The sequence below is a fragment of the Stylophora pistillata genome, chromosome 1 (genome assembly GCF_964205215.1).
Source record: "Stylophora pistillata chromosome 1, jaStyPist1.2, whole genome shotgun sequence".
Classification (NCBI taxonomy): domain Eukaryota; kingdom Metazoa; phylum Cnidaria; class Anthozoa; order Scleractinia; family Pocilloporidae; genus Stylophora; species Stylophora pistillata.
The window spans coordinates 44319179-44343531 of NC_142519.1; the positions used below are offsets into that span (position 1 = coordinate 44319179).

General features: G+C 38.6%; 2 protein-coding genes across 2 annotated transcripts; one reads left to right on the forward strand and one right to left on the reverse strand.

Moving 5' to 3' along the window:
• Positions 1-116: 116 nt before the first annotated feature.
• On the forward strand, positions 117-7294 carry LOC111325149 (cation channel sperm-associated auxiliary subunit beta). Its single transcript, XM_022928888.2, has 5 exons — positions 117-1012; positions 1490-1734; positions 2154-2471; positions 2923-3060; positions 3920-7294. Exons 1-5 carry the CDS (start codon positions 367-369, stop codon positions 6176-6178), a joined length of 3606 nt encoding a protein of 1201 aa, XP_022784623.1. The 5' UTR covers positions 117-366; the 3' UTR covers positions 6179-7294.
• An 11531-nt stretch (positions 7295-18825) lies between these two features.
• LOC111325198 (uncharacterized) lies at positions 18826-23702 on the reverse strand. The gene is made up of 2 exons (XM_022928953.2): positions 20330-23702; positions 18826-19892 (listed from the first exon to the last, which is right to left on the reverse strand). Exons 1-2 carry the CDS (start codon positions 20715-20717, stop codon positions 19486-19488), a joined length of 795 nt encoding a protein of 264 aa, XP_022784688.1. The 5' UTR covers positions 20718-23702; the 3' UTR covers positions 18826-19485.
• Between the last annotated feature and the right edge of the window lie 651 nt (positions 23703-24353).

Sequence of the window (24353 nt, forward strand, 5' to 3'; positions counted from 1 at the left end):
GTTTCAAAATTGTGCTGGTCTCATCCAGGGGCATAGAAATGGTCACTTTCTACATCTTTCCACAACGATGTGGAAAGATTTTTTTATAGATGGTTGTTTGAATCTAACGCCAGTAAGTGATTATCTAGTTGTAGCAAGAAGCCATCTTGACACTTGAAAAAAATCAAAGTTTATGTAAACTGTTTGACCAAGCTGCTGCACGTCGTGGAAGATGGCTTGGAATGGGTCCTTAAAAACCGCTGAACTTAAGAAAGTAGCATTTTGGCGCCAAATGGGTCATCGCGTCGCCGACCTGCAGCTTTGATTTAGCGGGAAAATGTGAGGCGATGAATGAAGTGGTAAACTGCGCGGCAGCTCGAACGCACAATGTCTTCCAGTTCGAGGTTCTTCGTTTTAGCCCTTCATTTTGTGATAATATTGCTCCAGAAACAACACAGCAATGCGTTTATCGACTTTGGTGACAGGGGAAGTGTGGAAGCCGTCGTATTTGAAGAATTTTCATCTCAATTTAGAGAGCCTTATAACCTGCTCTATTTCAAGTCTGCATCTCTTGTTGTTTACTGTCAGTTGAGAAATCGTAGCAGCGATACTCAAAACTCGCGTAATGTGTTAGTAAATGAGTATTCCTCGCAAGGCATGGCTCCAACTATCACTATCGTCACTTTGGGCTGGTCGAAATCCTACTTTTTCAACGAGCTCATTCAAGACGAAGACTCTTACTGGAAGATGAATATTTCAAAGGAAGAACTATCGGAGCATTTCCACGAAGAAAGCAAAGGGAGAATTCCGTGGCAGTTCAGAGTAGAACTTGGGCAAGGCCTCAATTTGTTTGAATCATGGGGAAATCTTATAATACCAGACTTCGACCCATTATTTTCCGTTGAATTCGGAGATAGTCTATCAGACCAGAACGCAATTCCAGTTGTGGAAGATGTCATTGTATGGCAGCATCCATGTACTCCAGGATTCGCAGTTTTGGTTCCTGTGTTTGAGGTGAAAGAGTCCTTTACAGGTAATTTGATGGAAAATTAGTTGTGACCTTAATTTTTTGCCGTGAATACAGTACTCCAAAAATAGTCTGAAGCTGAGCCACGAACATGATTAAAACTGTTGAAGACTCACTGATATGGGAAAGTGTTTGGTGTTGTTATATTACAAAGTTAGAAACCCATTTCCTACCACTAACCTTTAAGACGTTTTCAGTTCCCTCCTTTTCGTCTAATTGTTCGAATAAGGGGTATAAAAGTATCTCTCACTGAAGGAATGGAAATATCTTCACAGTTAAAGCACCAGCAGCTAAAAGACATGGATCAGCTTAAAACTCCTGCGGATTCTTCACATTTGGTTGACACTTTTTTGATTGTATGTTCGTCCGTAGTGTATTAATCAGTGTTACTTTCGTTAAAATTGAATGAAAAGTAGTCTTACACAATTGTAAATATTAGGCTAGATTCATGAATTACAGAGACCTTTCACTGTCTCTCTTCAGGGTGCTACATGGCTGTAACTCATGGAAGTTTCACATCAAACACAACACTTTGGTATGATCTCCTTCACCGTTCATCTGGAAAGCCAGACAACTACTCTATCTGCAAAGAAAGCTCATTTGCCAGTTGTGAACGACTGTTAATTTTGGACTTGGCTTTGTTTAGCAACCGCATTTTGCTAGTAACCTCAAAGGGTGTTCTAAGGTCGGAATCAATCAATGAGGCTTCGGGATTTAACAAAACAAAGGTACGGTTGTCTTATCAGAGGCTGTTGACAGTATTGGTGGGTAGTTTAAGCCATAGAATGATTGCTACTTTTTATATCAATTGTTACTCAACACTTGTAATCAAAAGTTGTTGTAAAAGTGACTTAAAAATAAAACTTGCTAAGGGGAATAACTTTCATAATACTACAAGCTAAGAATGATATGAAAACGTGTTTTCAGCAAACGACATGTTCTCAGTATCTGATTTCGTATTTTTTTTCTGATCAGAAATAAAAAATATCTATATAATGAGGGGTAGATAAGGGATGCTTGACGTTGCGGTAAACGCTGGTCATGTCTAAACACGTTTCTCAACTTCAAGTTGATCTATTGTAATGATAAACAATTATCGATATTTGCATTAACTACAAGGTCTATGATACTTTCCTTATCTATAAAGCTCCAGTTTCATAGAGTGTCTAATATACATCCGATAATCGAGCAAGCATTCAAAGATGGGACAGTGGAACGTGATAGAATCAAGTTGCATCACACAGCTCACTGTGATGGACAAGAGATATTGATCACAGAGCATGCAGCACATTTGGTTTATACGCCGGCTGGCAGAGAGCATTCTATTCTTCTATTAAGTGAGCCTCCCTTTGATAAATGGTCCTCTATTGAGCTTCCCGATCAAATCAAGTCTTTCGCAGTTCTTGGTGTCACGTGGGACATTCAAAGAGCTACAGTGGTTTTGCTCATGAAGGACCCTTTTAAGGTAGAGGCTCTGAGGCTCTGTCTGAGGAGTATTCTGATGTTATAAATTGCTAAACTATAGCATGCAATATCTGTTAGTGGGTCATGATGTGTATGTTTGTTGTTGTTGTTTTTTTTTGTTTTTTTTTGTTTTTTTGGAAAAATAATGAGTACGACGAAGAATGATGTATTCAAAAAGTAATTTTTAATAAGAAAGGCTACCTGCGTGGGGATTTAAAAAATCCACGTAATTTTTACCGTAGGTCAAGGTCTCAGAAAAAGTTCCAAACAGAAATATGTCTTGCAAACATGACGGAATCCTGTAAACTTATCGAAACTGTTTAAATAAGCTGACGGTCATGTATGAAATCTCCTTATTTCACAGCCTCAACAATCCCTGTTGTTATGAACTTTATGACAGATAGGGCTCGATTGACTTTTCCAATGTTTATATCGTTTTACTATGTTCACAGGTACAGTGTTTGGTCGCGGTACTTCATCCACAGACATTCCAACCTATTCAGGCCATTTTTCGATTCCCAAATCATGTCAATTTTAAAAGGATTAATTTACATGTTCACACTCATGTTATCTTCGTCTATGGATCCCAGGTAAGAGGTCAAAGTTTAAAAGAACACAAATCGGCCATTGGAAACAAAATGATATCCAGCACCTTGCAGAGTAGGTGTAATTTTTGCAAGCGAGTGCTCAGTATTCTCCTGTTGGAAATTAGAGCTTCCATCTTTGGTTTTTACGGCAGCGGAAGGCTGGGGAGAGAAATAAATTTTTATCTTTCTCCGCCCCTTCCCCCACCTTCCACTTTAAATCTAAATCAAACACGGCAGGTCGAGTAAACGACCAAGAGCTTTTAAAGTTAACTCTCCCTAATAAGACACCTGCACTGGAGGCTAAGCAGCCTGAGCCTCTGTTTTGAATTGGTAATATATGATGATAATTCGCTACTGTAGCAGAAGGAGAGGGAAAAGTAATAAAGTAACCTTCGCCATTCTTATGTTCACCTCTCGGTAACTGAGTTATGTTGTAGTTTCTATGATAGGGCTAATACGTACAGGGGCAATAGCGTAGCAGCGATAGCTATTTGTAGTCATTGGCGTCAGTAAGAAAGATCCAAGATGGAATGAACCTGCTTTCTGACGAAAAGAATTATTTCTTAAATTTTCTTTTAGATCTAAACTAATCAAGGCCAACACTAAGTTCGTAGGATGTAATATTATAATTTTATGCATCTCTGTTGAGAAATTCATGATATCTTGATAAGAAAAAATATATAATAAAATAAGCTCATTTAACCTAACTCAAATATAACTTGATTTTATGACCCATTCACGGGTTAAGGTAAAAGTGAAGCTTAGAAACCTTTCTTGCGATACGTTTCATTGTACTACTATGGTTCGATCAGAAATTGATTTCATAAGAAACGATTTATGAACTTAGTTTGGGATCGTTTAGGTGTGGTTATCTCTGGACGGAGGAAACTCGTTTAAGAAGATACTGGATACACAGCTCCGCGGTGATTTTGTATCGGCACTTTTTACCAATCCCCTAGGAGACGCATTTGCGTTGGTTACAAGTCTTGGCGCTGTGTACAGTGGCTGGTCAGGCATTCCGCGAGTAAGTCGCATTGAGCCACCTGGTTCCTTTTCCAAGTGCTCCATCAAGCTGCCTTATTTCCAGCATCATAAGTCGGTCAACATAATTTGCGTGCAGAACGTATCAAGTGCACTGAAATTCAACACTTACAGTATCGATCTAGCCTCACAGATCAAAGCAGACAGGATTGTCCATCACAGGCCTCTTCTTGTTCATTTTGTATCTGAAAGAAAAGTAGAATTTTTTGCCTTTTGCGGAGATGCCTTTTTCTCAGATCAGATTGGCTGTTCTGACTCGTTTCAGCAATCTGATGTTGGACGCGTGGTGCGAACAAAAAGTGGGGGCTCAGCTTTGATAACTGAGGTGCACGACAGCAAACCCTCGAGTGATTTTAGTGCGCCTGTCACTGCTCTTGTCATTAAACCATTTGGTCTTGTAGACAGATCAGACTCTCCAGCACTCCATTACACCCTTCAAGTAAATATTACGGGTTCACATGCTGAATTGCACCTGCAGAACTCAGGAAACGATTCGGGCTGGCGAGGTGCAGACATCGGTAAGACAGTTCTTCTGTTCAATGGGGTAAGTCTGATTCTTACGACGTGCATAAGTCTTTCATCTGCCACTGGAAGGCTACCAACGTCATGGGATAGTTCTGAAATGTACACTGAATGTTTTGAAGAAGGAATGTGGTACCTCATGGATTTTCGTCCTTTTCGTGGCTTTCGTCCGCTAAGCTATCTAGTTCTTCAAGTGCGCCTAATGGATGTTAATCATGCTATAGCAGAGAAGGTAAATGATCAGTTCTCATTTTCAAGAGATTTTATTGGGCATATATTAAAATTTGACCACGAGTGGGGCTTGATTACCTCAGTCAACGATACCTCAGTCGAAATCATGAACCCTGGTAACTTGAAGCCCGGTAACTATACCAACAACTGGGGTTTTTACCAAGCACAAGTTAGTAATGATTCCTACACACCTTATATTCCGAAGCCTCAATTTCATGATTGGTGGTTGGCAGAAGACGACTGTCGGCATTTCCTTGTCGAAGACCCACCCAGTAAGCTAGAACTCTACCATCTGGACTCTGGGCAAAGTCTTAACTTTACCCTCCGCATTATATTTAAAGGAGTAGCAGATAACAATCCCGAAAAACCTTTAGTGAGGTTGTTTATTGGGAAACCTTCCTTGTTTTATGTGAAGTCATCTTACCGATACCAAAACATGAATCACACTCTCCGAGTTACTTTAACAAAAAGACCTTTTGTCGTTGGAATATCATCAGTTTCTGTGAGATTAGAACAAACTGCTTCTCTGTTATGCAAGGAGGCATCTTACACTGTGCACGGGGGTTGTCCACCGGATAAAAAGCTACGTTTCTTGTATCCTACATCATTTTCTCTTGATGCCTTTTTAGATTCGGAAATAACGGATTCTAAAGGCATAGTGAGGAACATGAAAGTACCTTCCAACTACAGAACTCCTTCTTCACGAGGCAAAGCAATACCAATGTCGGAAAATGCTTACAACGTCGACCCACAGAAACCACTTTACAAAACCACATACACCATCACCAGAATGACACTTCGATATAAACAATGCAAAGGGAAAAAATTTCGCTCTGATTGTGGATGTACGAGGCAAATGAGAGGGTCTTCTCTTGTTGAGCATTCAGACTGCATCGATACTGTTTACCGCGTTATGTTCAGTGAAAAAATTACTCCACGCTTTGTAGTCTCACAAGAACATAAAGAAGACGAACCGCTACGTTTCCCATTTTATCTCGAAGAACTGAATCAAAGGAAAGATTTCATAGTACTCTCCCCGAGTGATCTTACGTTTGTCGGAATATCGTCACCAGTGCTTGAACAGAGTCTTAACAGTTCTATACAGTTTGAAGGCTCAGGCTTGTATCATTTTCGTGCTCAAATTGTGCAAGAGAATTACACATTCGGCATCTTGACAGACGAATTTGTGGTTTTTGTCGTCGACGCTCCTTTGCCTTTTCCTGTGAAGGACGTTGTAAGAGCCTGCACAGGAATGGGATTCGCAAGTTTGTTATTTATTGTTTACATTAAACACTTTCATAGGAAGAAGAAGATGAAGAATGATTAGGATCAGAGTTCCCCTGAATTGAGGGTTCAGTTTTAATGACTGATATATGCCTTTTGTTTATTGGGAGACTTGTTATTCATTTGTGCGTCTGATCTCGAGATTCTACAGTGCAAACTTTTGTAGAGGCCTAATAACAGATGGACGCAATTTTTAATACAGTTGCTGTGAAGGAAACTTTACAAAAATAACAGGGTGTCACAATAACTTTCCCTTCGTCGCACCACTAGTCGAGGTCAATAAAACAAAGATGGTGGTTCCGCTGTAATGACTTACTCTCAATGCTGAAAAGGTTCCCAACAAAACTGTGACATACATTATTACGTGCCGATATTTCCACGCTTTCCACTATTTTTCCGCTTTGGAAAGGTCTCAAACTTAAGTCAAATGAAAGTAACTAAACATTTCTAAAAGATCTGTCTTTTTATTTGCAGATCAAATATTCAGTGCTTTCAGACTTCTTAGGTTCCATCTGAAGCACTGATTCTAAGGCCCCGTCCACACGTATCCGGATATTTTTTAATCCGCAACTTTTTCGTTCCGGGTACGGCTATCGTCCACACGTATCCGGCGAATTCGCAAGCAAATCCGAATATTTTTTTAATCCGCTCTCCAGAGTGGAAATTTTTTAATCCGATAACATTTTGGATACGTGTGGACGGTTGATCCCGATATTTTCTGATACGATGACCTCACAAAATTTGCGCCAGTGTTTACCGCGCAAAGTTAAATATGGCCGCCGATAAAAGGCAAATAGTGATTTACGAAGCGATCCAAAATATAACCACATTTACTCTGGTACGACTCCCAGTCAATGTTCTCCATAGATTTTGCGGCTTTGTACTATATTGTCACGTTCAATAACGACTCTATTCATGAGCGGGTACTTCACAGCACAACGCAAATGTGTCTGCGATCAGGCAAATCTTCTCACCGCGCACTTGTCAGAAGTGAGCGTTTTAAAAATTTCGTTACCGTTAAGTATCAACCTGTGCAAAGTATTGTGTGTATTTGTTTATTTAGGTTTCCAGTGTGTATATTTTTAAAACTGTACCAGTAATTCAGCCTTAGGCTGCAAGTGGTCCGAAATAAACGATATTATTATTATTATTAACTCTACCTAGTCGTCGCTCCATATGAATGATTCTGGCTCGTTCCCCTCATTCTTCTTAGCTTTTTTGCCTGATTTCGACATGTTTTTAACTGTTTGAACGTAAACTGAGACATCGAATTCCCGCGGCTGCTAAATGCTGCAGCGCATGCTCGTAATCAATATATATAGAGTCATCCTGGGTACTAGAGTGAATCCGGAGTGAATCCGAATATGTGTGGACGGGCGAATTCGATTTGAATACGCTGTGATCACATAACGTGTGGACGCGGATATTTTCGTATCCGGAAAGAATAAGTTGCGGATTCAAAAATATCCGGATACGTGTGGACAGGGCCTAAGTGTCAAGGCAGACAAAATGTCGTAATTGAACAGCTGAGTTGCAATCTAAATGATTTCCGCTTATCAGAGAGTGTTCTCTTCTGTACAACATTTATAAAGCAGCGCAGTTGTATTCTTGCATTGGCATCACTTGAAAGCGTTTTCTTTTTTCCAGTTCTGAGAATTCGATGTTTTCTTTTCTTTTTCCCTTCCAACTATGTTGACTATTCAGTATATACACAACCCAAGTGTTGGAAGTACATGATGGATCTTAAACCTTAAAATCGGAGAAAATGGGTCCAATCTTTATTATTTCCATTTTGCACCTGGTATACATAGGCTTTCTCATTGCTAACTCTTTAAAGTACAAGTACTTAATTTGGTTTAATTAACAAGCTAACCTGACTTAACCTTGCCGCTTAATGAATGAAATTAAGAAGTCTTAACAGACTTCTAAAACAATTAAGTTCAATCATAAAGTACTGAAAAATGTATTATGCCCTAAAACATGGAAAATATTATGGGTTACATTTTTGAGAACCAATTTTAAACTGGAAGTTTTATTATTCTGTTTTTACACCAAAGCAAGTCAATGTTTTCTTTTTTCGCATAAGGTTTCTTAAATCATGTTTGTTTATTTCCCAAAGGATCCAATATTTGCATGCAATTAAAAAACCTTGACTTGTCGCGCTAGTTGAAATTGTAAACTAGCAATTTATTACTCTTAAAGCATCAATCTATTTATTGTTTTACCTGGCCTTAACTCAGATCTAAATAGCTTGTTTATTAAAAACATTGTGAAAATGCTTTTGTTACTTTTTGAAAAAGCTCGGTCAATCGACTCTACATCTTAACGTGATACACACCGGTGTAATTGTAAGATCTTTATAAAACTGAGTAACGACCGCAACGTGACAACTGAAATAACCATAAATGAGAAAAATTATTTAAACCTTTCCAAGTGAACGTATCTTGCAATTTGGTCTTCTGAGTGATTAATGAAAGCACAAGAACATGTACGATAATAAGAAAGTGAAATAATCTTAGGATAATAAGCTTTGTACATTTTATGTTTAAAAAAAAACACCTTTATTCTCTTTGTGTACCGAAGCTAATTGTCTTGTGTACAAATTTCAATAGCGGAGGTATGTTAGCGGTTGCTAAACAAACAATTCCTAAGCTAAGAGATGCTCACTAATCATCTGTACGCAAACTTTTTGACTAACTACGTCTGACATGTTGTGATTACCTCACGCAAAAGTGACAGTAATGTAACTAGTTCATATTTATTCAGTATATTTAAGAGTCACGGTAATTAAAGTCTGCAGCTAACTCGTAATGGAACAAAAAACATTTGGCCGTGTGGTTGTAAAACAATCGTTGTTGAAAAAAAGGGTGGATTTGTCCTACGGTATTACTAAGATGGATAGGGAGAAGAGACCCATCGTATTAAGAGGTGCTGAGAATGACACGAAACACGTATGGAATGGGGCTGTAGGTAGACCTCGCAGAACCAGTGCCCCGGCAGAACTGCCGCCAATGAAAGATGCACTGCCAAAGTTGACCGTGAACACAAGGGTACGCACACTTTCATTACGAGGAGGAGAAAAGAGCAGTGAAATGCATACAAAGCAGTGGAACACAGGTTACACAACAAACAGCAAGATCTGCGAAAACCCTTCTACTGCTCGCGCTCTTGTCGGCACAAAAATTGATGACTCACTAAAAAGACCTTTATCTGCTCTGAAAAGCAGCGACAATTCTGTTACAACATGCTGTTTGGGAATAAAGGACGACAATAATATCTTGGATTCCAGAAAACTGGCTCGCAAATGTTTGACCCAAGAGGCATTGATATGCCATGAACTAGGACTCGCAGAGATGGATGAGGACTCTGCTGAAAAGAAAAAGGACACGATCGTTCGTTGGTTGAACTCAGAAGCATTAAGTAGCAGTGATTGGAAAGGACTGGAAAAGCTTCGTGCTTTCCCTTAGCTTTATCGATTCCATAACATTTCTTTTGATACTTAAAGTCTATCCTGGAAGACTCAGTCAAATACAGCAGGAACTTTGTGATTTGTCCATATCCTGGACGCTTAAAACTGTTTACCTTCTTAAAAAGTGATATATGCCTTACAGTGAGATGTTGAACTGGCTTCGATATTTCGCAAATTTAAGCGTTTCCCTGTGATTTCTGCTCTTAGCGCGAAGAAGCGGGATTTGCGATGAAGAGCGCAAGTCACCAAAAGGAGGAGCATACGTAATGAGCAACATATATTTAATGGGGAGGTTGAATGAGTACAATTTTTTCTCTTAACAAGGTTCTTTACAACATAACAATGTAAAGCGCGCGCTCGGTTTGGTCAATACAGTGTCCACCATTTGCGCGCTTGTTTTTGTCTGGTAACGTAAGATTTATTAAATAGAGGGGAACTCTTTCGCTACAATGTATGAATGTTATGTTATAAAACAAATGGTAAACACCGCAGCGTACACTATTGAGTTATGGATGCACTTGAGAGGTTTGCTAAGCACTCAAGAAGCTAGAGTCGCTCTTGGCTATCGTCTCGTGCGACTCTTACGCTTCTAATTTCGCGCTTAGCAACCTGCTTGCATCCATAACTCAATAGTTTACGCATTGGTGCTTACCATTTGCTACTTACGGCGTGTCAGATTTGACTGAAGTAGGCATTCTCTCGTAATCGATTGTCAAGATGACCAACAAACCTCATTACCAATAATCTTAGTAGTTGTGGTATCATTGTTATTATTTTTGTTAATGTTATTATATGCAGTGAAAACTTCTGAATGCATAGAAAAATAGGGCGTGACTACGTGATTTATCTGCTACACAGACACAGAGGGTCCCCCAAAAATCACGAATATATGAATAAAAGTTCATTCAACTGAAAACTTCTCTAGAAGTCTCAGTAAGATGTTCCAATTTCATGGGGTCGTGACTTTGAACAGTCTGTTTATATTGAGAGTGGTGCTTAGTACCACTTTCTTCATTCTTTCCAAAATTTTGGTTTCCTGCTTTTCTAAAGATGCTTGTCATCTTCTCCAGATCTTAGGACCACCCACTCAGCTCATCTATAGTAATATTTAGCTGAGCGATCTTATACCCTAGGTATTGTCTTGGTAACTCCAGTCTTCTCTGTATCTTTCTTTGCGCGGTTGTTCACCCAAGGGCAGCTCATTTCCACCATGAGTAATTTCTTGATATTGTGGTCAACAGGGCGATCGTCAACTCGGTTGGCTTGAACAAACGTATGATCTGGAAACACCGACACATCTCAATAAGCTTCTGCTTTTGGTAACTTGGAGAGTGGCTTGGGGTCTGCACATGTAAATCACGGAGGAACAGTATCAACGGGCTTGAGTTGTCTAAGCATCTGAAAGAAAAGCACCTTCGGTGCAGCGATGTGTGTTTCCAAGTGCTTTGTCTGTGCTAGGCTTGAACAACTTGTCAGAACGTCTGCCAAACTTTCTGGGGATTTGCCTCACAGTCTGCATCATGATGTTGTCATTCTGATTTGATGTTCCTGTCTTGATCGCCAGGTAGACTTTAGTAGGAGGTAGCTGTTCCTATAACTCGATAACATCAGCAATGCAGTGGGTTGGGCCACTTATCCACTCACTCAGCCATGTTAAATAACCTCTAATACTGAGTTGTTCATCGTGCCGTCTCGTTTGTAGAAGACTTCCTTGCCAGGGCTGATCCTCAAGCTTTCCCGGCAACCGTCGCCTTAGATGTTTCTTTATCTGCTGTCCCTAGATCCTTGTCTCAGGCTCTTGCATAAGACTGCACGATGGTTAAGGGGAGGCCAAGTACAAGGTTATCCCCAATTCCCCTGCAAACCTATGCGCTTCACTGATAAGCTCGTTCTTGAAATTGTCGGACTTTTCTTATCAGTGGGTCTGCATACTCGTACAGCTTGATGGTAGACTTTATCTTGATCAGCTTGTACTCTTCCTCAACGGAACGTAGACCTCGCCCTTCTATTTCCCTTGGTTAATACAGAGTGGGCTTAAAGCTAGGTGGGTGTTTTCCTCCTTTTCTCGCTGGTGATCCTTATGGTCTCTCTGTCGAAGTTTTGTAACTCAGTGAGCGGCCAATGCTAGGTCCACGCAGCATATGTAATCACCGGTAAGGCAAACTGTCTAGTAGCGGTTAAAATCCGACAGGGAACCTGTCCATATCTCTGTTAATCTCTTCAGGTACACCGTTAATATCATTATTATTATAATTAGTACTTTTTATTTATTTATTTTTTACTTATATTATTATTACCAAAAAGGAGACGTACTATAAACATTCGAAAGAACTGTTTTACTGTGTTGGCTGGAATGGTGTGGTTTTTATGTAAACTCTTTTATTTGCCCTATAGAGACAGCAGTACGAGTCTGCCTTTTTCATTTGTAAATGTAAGTCACTCGGGTTTTTTTTTTCACTTGTACACAAAATTTTATCTTTTTCCCATTTTTCAATATCAGGGCCGGGTTGTTCAAAGGTGGTTTAAGATAACCCAGGGTTAGTGTAAAATTTAATTGTAGATCTGAAAACTTTAAAATTAAATTCACTTAAATTCCATTCGTTAACAATTTGGTGATTGAATGCTATAAGAGGAATTGGGAAAATTATCTTAAAACGGCTTTTGAACAGAAAAATATAGAAACCTGGATTAAAATTTAACCCTGGGTTAGCACTAATCGGTCTTCGAACAACTGGGCACAGGTTTTTAAGGAAATAAAACAAAGTTGACAATGTTATCATAAAATTTTAAAATGTCATAAATAAATCTTTTTCAACAATGTAGTATGTGGGTAGGATTTGGATTTTAGTCAAATTGTCATTGTTGTTATAACAAAAATTATTATTATTATTATTATTATTACAATCATCATTATTATCATTAGCGTTTTCATTTTGATACTTTGGTGATAGTCGAGTCATTCTGATTGACAGAGGATCATTTGGTTAGTACGATGTTTTTTTTTTTTTTCGATTTGTGCTCAGGAACTCGGTACAAATTGCGGCTGCAGATTTGATTCTATTTTCCTTGATGGTGCCTTCATTCCGTAATTCGTGATGTTGAAACCAGCATTATCATTCCACTACTTAGCTCTAACATTAACTTCCCTCTTCATCGTTTTAATCAACGGCTCAATATTTGAGAATTGTAATGGCACACTTGAAGAAAGCCAACAACATCTCATTTTTGGAGAGAGGCAGTAGAGTGAAAGGTTGAACTGCATGGTATAGAGTGAAGATAAATAAGAAGAAATTGAATGAAAAATAAAACTAGATCAAAGAAGAAAAACTAAGGAAACTTAGTCGATTACTTTTCGCAAATGGTCAGTAACAAGAAAGCTTCAAAGATGTCTCTGTTGTTTGTTTCTTGTTTTTCTGAAGTTAAGGTTGAGGACTATCACCTTCTGAGAGGTCGGGAAAACGGAAAGCTTGATACAGTTTGCTTAGATAGACAAGAAACCAAGAGTTAAGCGTTCCTACAACACTTTCCAAATTTAGAAGTTTTAAAATGCTTATGGAGATTCTATACATTTTTAAGCTAACAGAGGCAAATATCATAAACTAAAATCTTCTCACACTGTGGCCAGAAACTAACTTTGAGCGACCAAGTTTGTAGCTACTCGCTCCAATCAAAATTTTGTCTTTCTCAGGGAAGGCTCGTGGGATAGTACCTATTTATACTCTTGAGTGAAAAGTTATTGTAATTTTATCAATTCCCCTTGCTTGGATAAGCCGAGGGGGGATACTCAGAGCCATTTTGTCTGAATCCAGAAGACCGTTATCTTGAAATAGGCTAACCCGCATTGTTAGAAATAACCCCGAAGGGTTATTTCTTACCACAGATATTTAGTCCCATCCTAAAAAGTTTACTCATTTTGCTTACTTAATCAAACCGTAGGGGATTCCCAGAGCTCTTTTATCTAAATTTGCAAGATTTTGAGATTCAAAAACACATCGTATTAAAGAAATCTGATAGCTTATTCGAAGCCTTTCAGAGAGGGTTCAGGATGAAAAGTTCCGGATTTAACTTGTCAGGTGATTTTGTCTATAAGTGATTCACAATAAAGGAGGTTCGCCAAGTGATTTTGAGATATTAAATAGTTCAAATTTGACCTCAACCCACAGCTAAATTGCCCTGCCAGATTTTTCTCGGAGGTAAGGCTGAGTTATAATTAAGACGAATAAACCAGACAGTCTGATTGGCCTTTCAATTGGAGTAGTACACTTTCTCCCCAGACAGCGCTAAAATTCCGACGTTCAAACTGAGCGTGATATTCTCATTTGAACGTTGCGAGAACCTGTGTTTGTTTATTATTTTTTCGTGATTGAGAATGAGAATTTAACCACCTATTCATAGTGAATAGTGGTAGTCAAAGTGTACTCTTGTATTCACAAATGCAATATCACATTTCAGTGGCGGTTTCGTGCCTGAGCAATTTTTTAAAATGTTGGTCAAAAGTCACCATGTATTGCGCAAGAACCACCTTGGTAATTGCGTATCAAAGAGCCCTAGATCTGATAAGCTTATAATTAGACAAGTAGTCTGTATAGAAAAAAAGAAAGAATTCTTGACTCGTCAAAACACACTTTACTTTTGTTTTAATACCCAATGGAAAATGCCTGTTTTGAGGCATAACGGGTTTAACGTGTGACTATCAATAAAAGTTGATATTTGCCTCTGTTATGGATCTCCTGAGATTTCTGCTCTGAAATACAACTTCTGGCTGCTTTTATCTGTACAAAGTCAGCACTTTTGGTACTGGTAAAAACATCTTGCTAACGTTAACGTAGTGCTATTTTATTAAAATCTCGGGGAAAAACTTCAACTTTAATTTAGACGCGCTGTCGGTTTATTTGGACTAATCGGACTTTGAACGCTATGTGGTAGACTCTATATTTCAGATATATTTAGAAAGTGCTGAATAGTTCAGTTATTACACAAGTTAAAAAGTTAGATTTCAATTGATGATTGTCAGCGAGCAAGTTGAAAACGCACAAGTTGTCACGCTTTTAAAGATGCTATACTAGTAAAGGTAGTTAACAACCACTAATAAAATTACTGAAAATAGAAGCTCTTATCTAGAACAGACGTGTTTATCTATTCATTTTTCTGCCGGGAGTGATTCAAGTTGATTTTTTTTTCTTTAAATAACACTGCTTTTAAATAAAACTATACAGTGGTTGTTTCCACTCCAGCTATGTCAAGTGTCAAGTATACCAGCGACAACCGGCGAATATGACAGACAAGCAGTATTTTCACCTTGAAAATAAATGCATTGCTCACACGAACCTAAGCAAGGCAAATGCCGGCTTTGTGTTCTACCATGATGTGGCATATTTCTCTGATATCGATTGCCTAATGAAGCTTGATCTACAACACTGGAGTAACGAGAATCGGTACTGGTTCCATTAGCTCAAGAGGCTTCAAGTCCAGACACAATATCATTTTTGATATTGACATTTTTTTTGTCGCGTGCGGGGTTGACTAACTTACAAGCTATCTCCTTAACGAGCATAGCCACAGTGGAAATTATCATTTGCAGGACAGCGAAGGAACATCATATTTAAGATGGTCTGGACTGAAACACAGTGTATATGTTCTGTGAGAGATGATTCCGTGACTACTCTTATACGATTCTACACTTGCTCCTAACCTCGATAAGGACGCCTTCAGGCGATTGAAACCATGGAGCTAAAAATATCATCACAGAGAAACCACCACACGGGTTGCAGAAGGAACATGAATCATCCGTTGTCATTCAAAACAAAACTGGTCATTGACACAATGAAATAAGGTAACAAACGATTGCAAAATTGAAAAGAATCCAAAAGAATCGAAACAAATTCAGCCCAAATGAAAATGGGTGAAAAACGTTTGCGTGAGAAGTAATTTGCTTTGATGACGCACATCCTTGAAGCTCTTATTCATCCATGCAACACTGTCTCGTTGGCAAATCCGTCGAAATATCGCCCCCGCTTGTGCTTGAATTTGAAAACTTTCCACAGGCGCTAATCACGATATACGTTCATCATACCCTTAAATAGTATCAGAACGTCACTGTGTTTAACTATGTGCATCAATTTCTTGCATCACCGTGCTGTTATATTTGATGTGTATTCCTTGACGTTAAGGACCGGATTTCAAGTTCTGTTAACTTAAGTGTAAAAGTTTGATTACAAACGGATGTGCGCTTGAGTACCCGAGACAGTTTCTCATGCAAATAAAGTCAACACACGTGGATAGCCAGGGGCAAGATTTTTAAAATAATTTTAAAATTCATGGTTTTAAACTTCCTGCCGTAATATCCGGGAGAAACCAAGAGTCCACCCGGTTTTATTTTGGATTCTTTTACAGCCAATTAGCTTTATTTGTGCACTGGGCTTTTGTTACCCTTTTCCTGTCCATTCTCCTTGAATGCTCTGAAAAAAAGAAGTACTGTCGAGAACCATCTTATTCAGTGATTGATGCGTCGAAACAGGTACAACCTTGCCGTTTCGCGTTCTTATTGGCGGCTAGCAACACTAAGACAAAGCACTTCACTTGCTTCTTTTGGTCATTTGCTTGACTGGGTGGCTTCTTGTATAAAATTAAAATACGATTGAAGCGGAAAAGCAGACAGAAAAACCCAATGAATTAGGCATTCACGTTTACTCACGGTTGCATATTAATATGCGTTATTTTGTCTCGCAATGCTGGAGGAGGAGTCGGAGTTTTATAACTTGTTGATTGCTTGAAAAAAGTAGTTTTGTTGTGGAGTCATTAGTAAACAATAAATGTTTTAACGCGGTAAACATATCATCAGTTAACGAAAGTGGTTTACCTATCGGGCTAGGGTCACAGGGGAATAGACCTCTTTTTTGCATTTGTGGAGAGCTGAGATTGCATTTTGGAAAAATGCCAAAGCTTTTATTCGAGACAGCACTAATACTGCTTGGCGCTAGCTTTCTTTGCTGTTATGCACTGATAACCCTGTATTTGTGCTTAACCTACGCCATCTTGGCGCTCAAGGATTTTTTTATTCCACTTGCCACCGTGAATCACAATGCTACCAATATCAAGTGCTATTTTACATAGAGTAGGAATTATGTAAATGATTGTTAGCTGGTCAGTCAGTGGCGAAGAATGTGAGGCACAAGTGATGTCTCGTAATGAGAAATCTGGACTTTTTTCCACCTAATTGAGAATTTTGCAAACTCGACCCTTTTTTGTTTTTGATCGGGAATGTCAGTACTTTATACTGAGCTCGTGGGCTTTGGGCTCCAACGGCAATATTGCCACACCGGGAATTGTTTATTGAATACTTAGCAAAAGCATGGAAACACAAGCTGGGTAAACTTTGGAATACAAACCCTTTCGAAGTATTAGTTTTGCTGTTTGTATGATCCTAATTTCTTCAAAAGAAACTTTTAACCAACGATCTATTCTCGAATATAGAAACATATTCTCCGCTCCATAATTTTGTTTGAGCGTCATGAAAATGAGTTTGAGCCTTCCATTATTTTTTCCTGATGTAAATTGCTTGAATTAAATGCCTCCAGCAAATGAAGTCGTAAAATAATAAAATTGGGCTAAATGACTACATTTTCCAAAAACAGTAAATTCATAAAGCGATTTTAAAATGCTTGTTTGTTGTTTGCTCCACCTGCCCTGCTCCGCACATGTATCTTTAAATGCTATAAACTAGAATAAAACATCATCAACTCCTAAAACATGTGCAAGTTATGGAATATATGTTTTTATCATAACTTCATCTATAGTCTAAAAGCAAGAAAAACAATCTAGAAACTATCTGGAGTGATAAATTATTCAGAGGAAACTTGGTGAAATACTCGGCTAATTGCTAAGTTAGAGATTCTCTGCTAGCTTGGCAGAATACTTGCGTAATGTACGAGAGAACTTTGGTTGAACTCAATCTATTCATCCAAACTCATTTTCGGATAATTTTAATTCTTGTTTCCCTTGTTTTGAATTTTCTGCAGATATAATTAACACAAAGCGCAAGTGCTTCCTTGTGAGCTTGTTCTTCTTTACACCCTGCATTTTGTTAGAATAAAAAGCACAGTGCAATTAAAGAGATTTCAAAAGCCTCAGTGCTCGCCTCAAATACTGCTAGCCAACTCTATGTACAAAGCACGGAAGAGGTGCGGCCTTTTAATGGTTAAATTTAAAGCCTTTATATCGAAACACGGGGATTTATACAGAAGCACCTTGCACTGTTATTCACACGCTGAATATTACCTCGTTTTACGCGGCTCTAAGTGATAGGTTCCGGTGGCGAATTTCTCGCGTCTTTTGTGCTTTCATCGAATAATGTGCTACGTTCGAGTGCTGTACGATTTAAACGAAGCTAGTATTAAATACAGGAAGAGAACTCCTCCTGTACCTTTGATCAGGTGTTAAATGCTGAAAAAAAGGCGGGGATCTCGGCGTGCAACGACTGTTTATCTCTGGTTTATTACTTTAGTATAGGAAAAAGTAAACATAAAAATATATATATCAAGACATTTTATTTGGATTTTCGGGTCCACCGTGCCAATTTTTTTGTCCAGTGCGCTTTTTATTGAGCAACAAGGACGCAAAAGGTTCAAGCAAGGTTTTAATCCCACGATACTAGAGACAACTCAATGAGTTCGATTGTTAACGCGCTGCTTGGACTTCAAAGCTTTTAGCATTGGTTTGTCCCGTTGTTCCGTCTTTTGTCCTATTATCTGTTATTTTCTCACCTATTGTTAGAACCTTTCACGTTTGCCCCAGTTTCACGCCTCCCTTTTACGAGCTTTTCAAAAGGACCTAAGTAGTCCAAATTTGCACTTTTGTTTGATGTCGATTCCCGATCAATCTAGTGGCATTGATTAGCAGAAACTCAGATGAACACACTTCGAACAGAACGAACTAGATCAAATTATAAATTCCCTGAGGTAAAAATTAAACTATAAATCGCATAGAGTGAGTTGGTAATTCGCGAAATAGCTGCTATAGTGGTGATGGGAGGTGGAGAACAATCACTAAGCTGTAATTTTACTGTCGTTTTGTCAACCATGGAATGTAAATTTTCTTTCTGCCTCGGGGAAAAAGCGGAAAAATTGAACTCGTGTCACCCGTGCTGTGATCTTGTTCAGGATCTCCCTGACGTAAATATTAGTTCGGTTCTTGTTGTCTCAACTCTAATTGCTCCACAAATATTGACAGAGAAAATTTTATTGAATCTTTACTCAACATACAAATAGAGGGATTGTTTCGAACGACACAAACCAAGCAGAAATGTGTAACGTTTAGAAATTAAATACAAGTATTGGTCTTTTAAAGCGATTTGAAACCTATCTGATGTAAATAACGGCGTTCACTTCAGCTCGTGGGTTCTTGTCCGCTGAAATATTTCTAGCATAAATAAAAGTCTCTTCGAAGTTTTGAAAACATAATTTCCAAATTAGGAGTGCGTTATGGAAATCCAGTTTAACGGACATGATATTTACAGTTCCTTTCGTTTTATAATTTTTGTTTGTATGTACAGTGGAACGTGGTCTATGTTTCGTGACCTGCCGTCGCCTTCAAAAGAGAGCAACGATTCACTTCCGAACTAACTTGCTAATGAGAGACTAGTCAGGTTTATACACTGAATATTCATTCACTTCTTGCTAAATACATTACTGGGAATCAACTTATTATAACTGCATCTTTAATAAAATCTCTCTTTTATGACCAAGAAAAAAAATTCTCTTTTATCCTTACGTTAGAAATGTTTCTTTAAAATGTTAAATAAGAATGCGATCGGGCGAATGTTGACTGGGAAGGACTTCAGTCGTAAATTGTAAACGAATTGCTGAGCGCGCGTGGCTAAGTTCTTAACTCTGGTGGCTTCGAAAGCCTGCCAAACAGCTTGGAACAGTAGCGTTGTCCAAGGATGTTTGTGAGTTTATGGATGTTGTACTCAAGGGCTGCGATACTGGGTTAGCAATGTGAAGGTCTTGAACTGTAGCCGCGCTTGTATTTTGAGAACCCGTGCCAGATTTTGAGCTTTTACTCATTGCTTGAGAGTTGCATTTTTTCCATTTCATGCGCCTGTTTTGAAACCAAATTTTGACTTGCCTTTCGGTGAGATTTAATTGCGAAGCCATTTCAGCCCTCCTCTCCTTCGTAAGAAAATGGTTAAAATGGAATTCTTTCTCTAATTCCAACAACTGCTTTCGAGTGTAAGCTGTCCTTTTGCGTTTTCCCTCGGAAGCTCCTCTACTGTTCCAAGCAACGTTTCCTGTAATGAAAACAACAAACCGTAAAGAATTAAAAACAACTGCCTCGGAATCTATCATACAATTCGAGCCTTCACGAAAATAGGACACAATCTTCACGTTAAATCACAGTTAAATGCTGACTAATGGCGATCGCTTATTAAGTACAGTTTTATGGCGCGTCAAGTATCGTCAGCAGTTTAATATCATGGCGTTAGGAGCCTGTAAATATGGTCCGTGCGGTCACAGTGCGTCGTTCGAGGACAAATTTTCAATAATTAGTAAAACTAATGCCAAATTAATGCTTGTGAACCGCATAAGTTATTTGTTATGTGATAAACATTTCACAGAGTCAGAACTGAACACAGTGTTGGAACTGTGGCGAAGAATACTAGCATGGTTTGCGCGAGCGGACGAACGAGCGTATCTACCTCGTAAGAGGAAGTTTTAATGTACTAACCTCCCGCAGTCGAGTTATGCCACCAGTTTTCCGCTGAAGAAGTGCTTTTCAACCAGGCGTATTGGTGGAAGGAGCAGTTCTGACCTGCTTCTTGAGGCGAGTAGTAACCTTGATGATCAATCGGAATCGTGCTCCCATTCTGCCCTGAAATCGGTGCGTTCGGGTACGTGGACGGCTCCGCGGTATATCCATTCACTTGACCGAGGCTTCCCTGAGGCATGGGTGACATAAAACTCGGTAGCGGCGATTGATTATAATAATTTGGTGACTGCATTCGGCAAGGAGTGTAAGGAAAATCTAACTGTTGAGCATGAGAGCCCGTGTCTTTTCCTGGTAAGTTACTGCCGAAGTAGGAATAATTTTGCGACTGCATCGCTCCGGTTGTCATCGTTGCGCGTACGGAAAGATAAGCCTAAGAGTCGAGTGCGCCGAGGGTATTTATAAATTTGTTTTTTGTATTATAAATAATGTAGAACGCCAGACAAGCGTGACGTATGTCACCTGGGCTGAAACGTCTTGTAAACGCATTATTAAGTATTGAAAAGGCCTTAATTAACGTAAAAGCCTCAATACTGTACCTTGTGTGTGAATGGGTGGTTTTAGGAAATTTGAGTGCCAGATCCTAGGAAGTATAAAATATAGCAAAGCCTCGCGCAGAAGCATTAAAAAAAGAAAAGAAATAGATCGCACCGCACGTTCCGTGGTTTTGATACAAAACAATTTCGAAGGAAGATTTTTCCGTCTCGTGAATGGTCAAAGAACCTAGTAACTAGAAATTAAAAAATTCAGGCTTCTTTATTATTATTTGTCGCCTTTAATATAGATTGCAAACCATCAACCTGTGTTACAAGGTCTCAGTTGAATAGTGTTCGTATCGATTGCTCTGTAAGTTAATGAAAAGAGCGCGAAATGGTAACTGTGGAGACTCATCTTTTGATTGACCTCTCTCTTGAGGTTTTCATCGCAAACTTTGTATTTCGATGTGGCTTTCTAATACCGAGTAAACAATCTCTTGTTAATAGAATCTTGCTGAGATTTTAGATTGTTTAGCGACCGGGGCGTTTTGTTCGAGAACGAGTATTTCCTGCGCTTAACATCTGTCCCGAGTAAACATTGATAAAGTTTCGAGCGTTTTATATCCTTCGCTTGCGGGCTTTCCGGAAACATCGCACGCCTTATTACCAAACGAAAGGTACAACTTCCACTGAGTTAAGTCAATTGAGGGTGCGTGCACGATTTTCCGCAACCATTTTCATAAACAAACCTTCTGATTGCAAACATTTCAACGGACATAGCCGGTTTAGGACTTTTAATGCTTTTTAAAAGGGGATTGAATAATGGTCAAACAGTGCTGGCGAATTTAGCATTCGATAAATTGCTCGAGATAAGAAAGGCAACCAGCTGTATGTTTAGGCAAGGATTGGCAGCGATAAAAGCGAACTCTTAAAACTAAGTTTCGCCTTGCGTTAATCAACGTCCACTTGTCGGATTCAACGTAATTTTTCTGTGATTTGTTTGGAGGTGTTAACAAAGGCATCCCATTCCATATGAGAATAAAAGCGCCCAACAATGAGGCCTATATTAGACTAATGAAAATCCTTTGCTGAATAAGAAGTGAAAACAAGATGGAAATGTAACCTTGACAGTGGGAAGAAAAGCAAAGACCATTCAGTTCGTGATTTAACACTGAGTACATCCATTTAGCTCTTTGCTGGAACACCAAATGACCCATCCTGATTTTACATCAACGCGAAATTTTAATTGATTTTAACGAAATGTCGATAGCACTCTACTAACTGCCTTAAACATTACAATCAAGGAACTCTGTGTTGCATTTCTGTCATTCATTTTCCACTCAAAGAAGCTATCCGGCAAATAAACAGTTGAAAGGTTTACAGCATTATGTGTCATGTACTTAATTTATAACACAGTTTGCATAATAAAACTGTAAATCTCTTTAAGTTTCCTTTTAATATTCACATTCTTCGCGTAAGGTTTTCTTTTAAGAAGACCGAGTGTCAGTTTACTTGCATACTAAGCACAACACATGTACAAGGCCGCATTAAAGATGATCAAAGATTAAATTTTGCTTGAAAATTAAGTAATTTGTCGGTCGTCCTTTGGTAATATCAAAACGAAGCAGGTGTAGAAAACAGTCCGGCGTATTATTGATTAAGACTCTCTTGCCGCAGTTTTCGTGTTTGGTAATTTGTTATCGTTTTGAGATTACGCGACTAAAGTGAACTGCAATCCGTCTGAGAGCAAAGTTAAGTTGATGTGTTTTAAACAAAGCCACAAATCTGCGAGTTTGAAATTATTCTGAGGAGTTTATCTGATAAATATAGTGCCACCAGAAAGCCGGCTTCTTCACAGTCGGCGATTTGATAAAGGGAATATCAAGACGCTTGAACTTGCAGCTGCACCATCTTAGACTCCAAAACGAAGAAAGACAGCAGTCGAGTTGCGTTGCATTGAAAAAAAGCAGTTCAACTCTTTTTCGACTGAAAAGAGATCAGCGCTGCTCTCAAATACTCAGTCACTTTCAATGTACAACGCAACCGGAAATGCTATGGCATTTCAAAAGCTAAAAAAAGCGAGCTACAAGGTTTCAATATAAGATTCTCTGTTGCCGCTCTAACCTTTTAACTTCATCTCCTCCCCCCAATTGAACAAACAATACACTTAGCAAATATCGCGTATTTGTTAAGCAAATTAACCTCTAAGCATTGAAGTTTTTAAAAATATCTCGAAGTTCTAAAACTAAAAACCCTCTAGAAAAAGAATGCTGTAAAGTATTTTTGAGATCAAAATATTTTTATGAAGGGAAATTTTGAGAATTTTTTCTAAATTTACCTATTGAACTGTAGACTTTAAGTCTGGCTGGACTAGACGGAGAGGCAATGCTCACTTTCCTTTGTCATGCAAGTCCTTGGCGCGATTGTTAAATACGACTCTTGACTGTGGTGTGAGAAGATTACGATATTATATATGACAAGTTCACTTTTTTTAGGTTTGGTGTAAGAGTAACCCTTTAGAAAACCATTAGTGGTTATATTTGAGGTTTAGGTATCGTTGAATAAAAAAGGCTGCTACGAACAGTTTAAATCGCTACTTTTTCATAGACCGAATATTGCTTTTTACTCGGTGTTCGTGCTGAAAAAACTTACTGCAGGCCGAATATAAAAAGTTGCCATGGTGCAGACATGAGTGGACTTAGTAACGAGTTACAAAATCCACAAACGGCTCTGCTAAGTTGCTTTATAATTTACCATTTAGGTATGTCTTCAACTGGAAAACTGAGGACTCTGACCTTTTAACTTTGAAAAAAACAAAACAAAACAAAACAAAACAAGCAACACTTACACAACACCAGAAGGCTAAAGTCAATCCGCCTTAAAATATCAAGATACCCGTGTTCGCCTTTTCACCAGCTTTAAATCGCAAAAAACATTTTTTTCATTGCTTCACAGATGAATTACAAAATCAGTTGATAAAAAATATATACATATATTCGGTAAGTCTTCCATATCGAAGTAAAATTTTTGATTTGATCCTTTGTAAAGAATCCAGTTTTTCTCTCTCCTTTTCTCTCTCTCTCTCTTCTCTCTCTCTCTCTCTCTCTCTCTCTCTCTCTCTCTCTCTCTCTCTCTCTCTCTCTCTTTCTCTCTCTCTCTCTCTCTCTCTCTCTCTCTCTCTCTGTCTCCCCTCTTTTTGTTCAACATTTTCCCTTAATTTCGCTTTAGTCACAAAGAGACTAACAACGGGAATCTTACGAATGCTTTTCCGATGTCTCACAGATTCTAAGAAACCAAAATAATTTTTACATACTCTTTCATACACACTGAAAATACCTTAGCCTTTCTAATGGGTTTTAAAGTGGTTACTTAGAAAACATGTTGCCTGGTAAAAGAAATGATTGGATCTAAACTTTCAACTTTGTTGCTATTTTTCATTTCATGATCCAGAGTATTAAGAAAAAATGATTCTGTTCTGAAGACCACACTATGTAAGAGTACATTCTGTG

Excerpts from the sequence above, each read along its gene's own strand:
- LOC111325149 (XM_022928888.2), top strand. The coding sequence starts at position 367 with ATGTCTTCCAGTTCGAGGTTCTTCGTTTTAGCCCTTCATTTTGTGATA. Across the intron at positions 1,735-2,153 it reads CGGGATTTAACAAAACAAAG|CTCCAGTTTCATAGAGTGTC; the intron begins GTACGGTTGTCT and ends TTATCTATAAAG. Across the intron at positions 2,472-2,922 it reads TCATGAAGGACCCTTTTAAG|GTACAGTGTTTGGTCGCGGT; the intron begins GTAGAGGCTCTG and ends CTATGTTCACAG.
- LOC111325198 (XM_022928953.2), bottom strand. The coding sequence starts at position 20,717 with ATGACAACCGGAGCGATGCAGTCGCAAAATTATTCCTACTTCGGCAGT. Across the intron at positions 19,893-20,329 it reads GCATAACTCGACTGCGGGAG|GAAACGTTGCTTGGAACAGT; the intron begins GTTAGTACATTA and ends TTTTCATTACAG.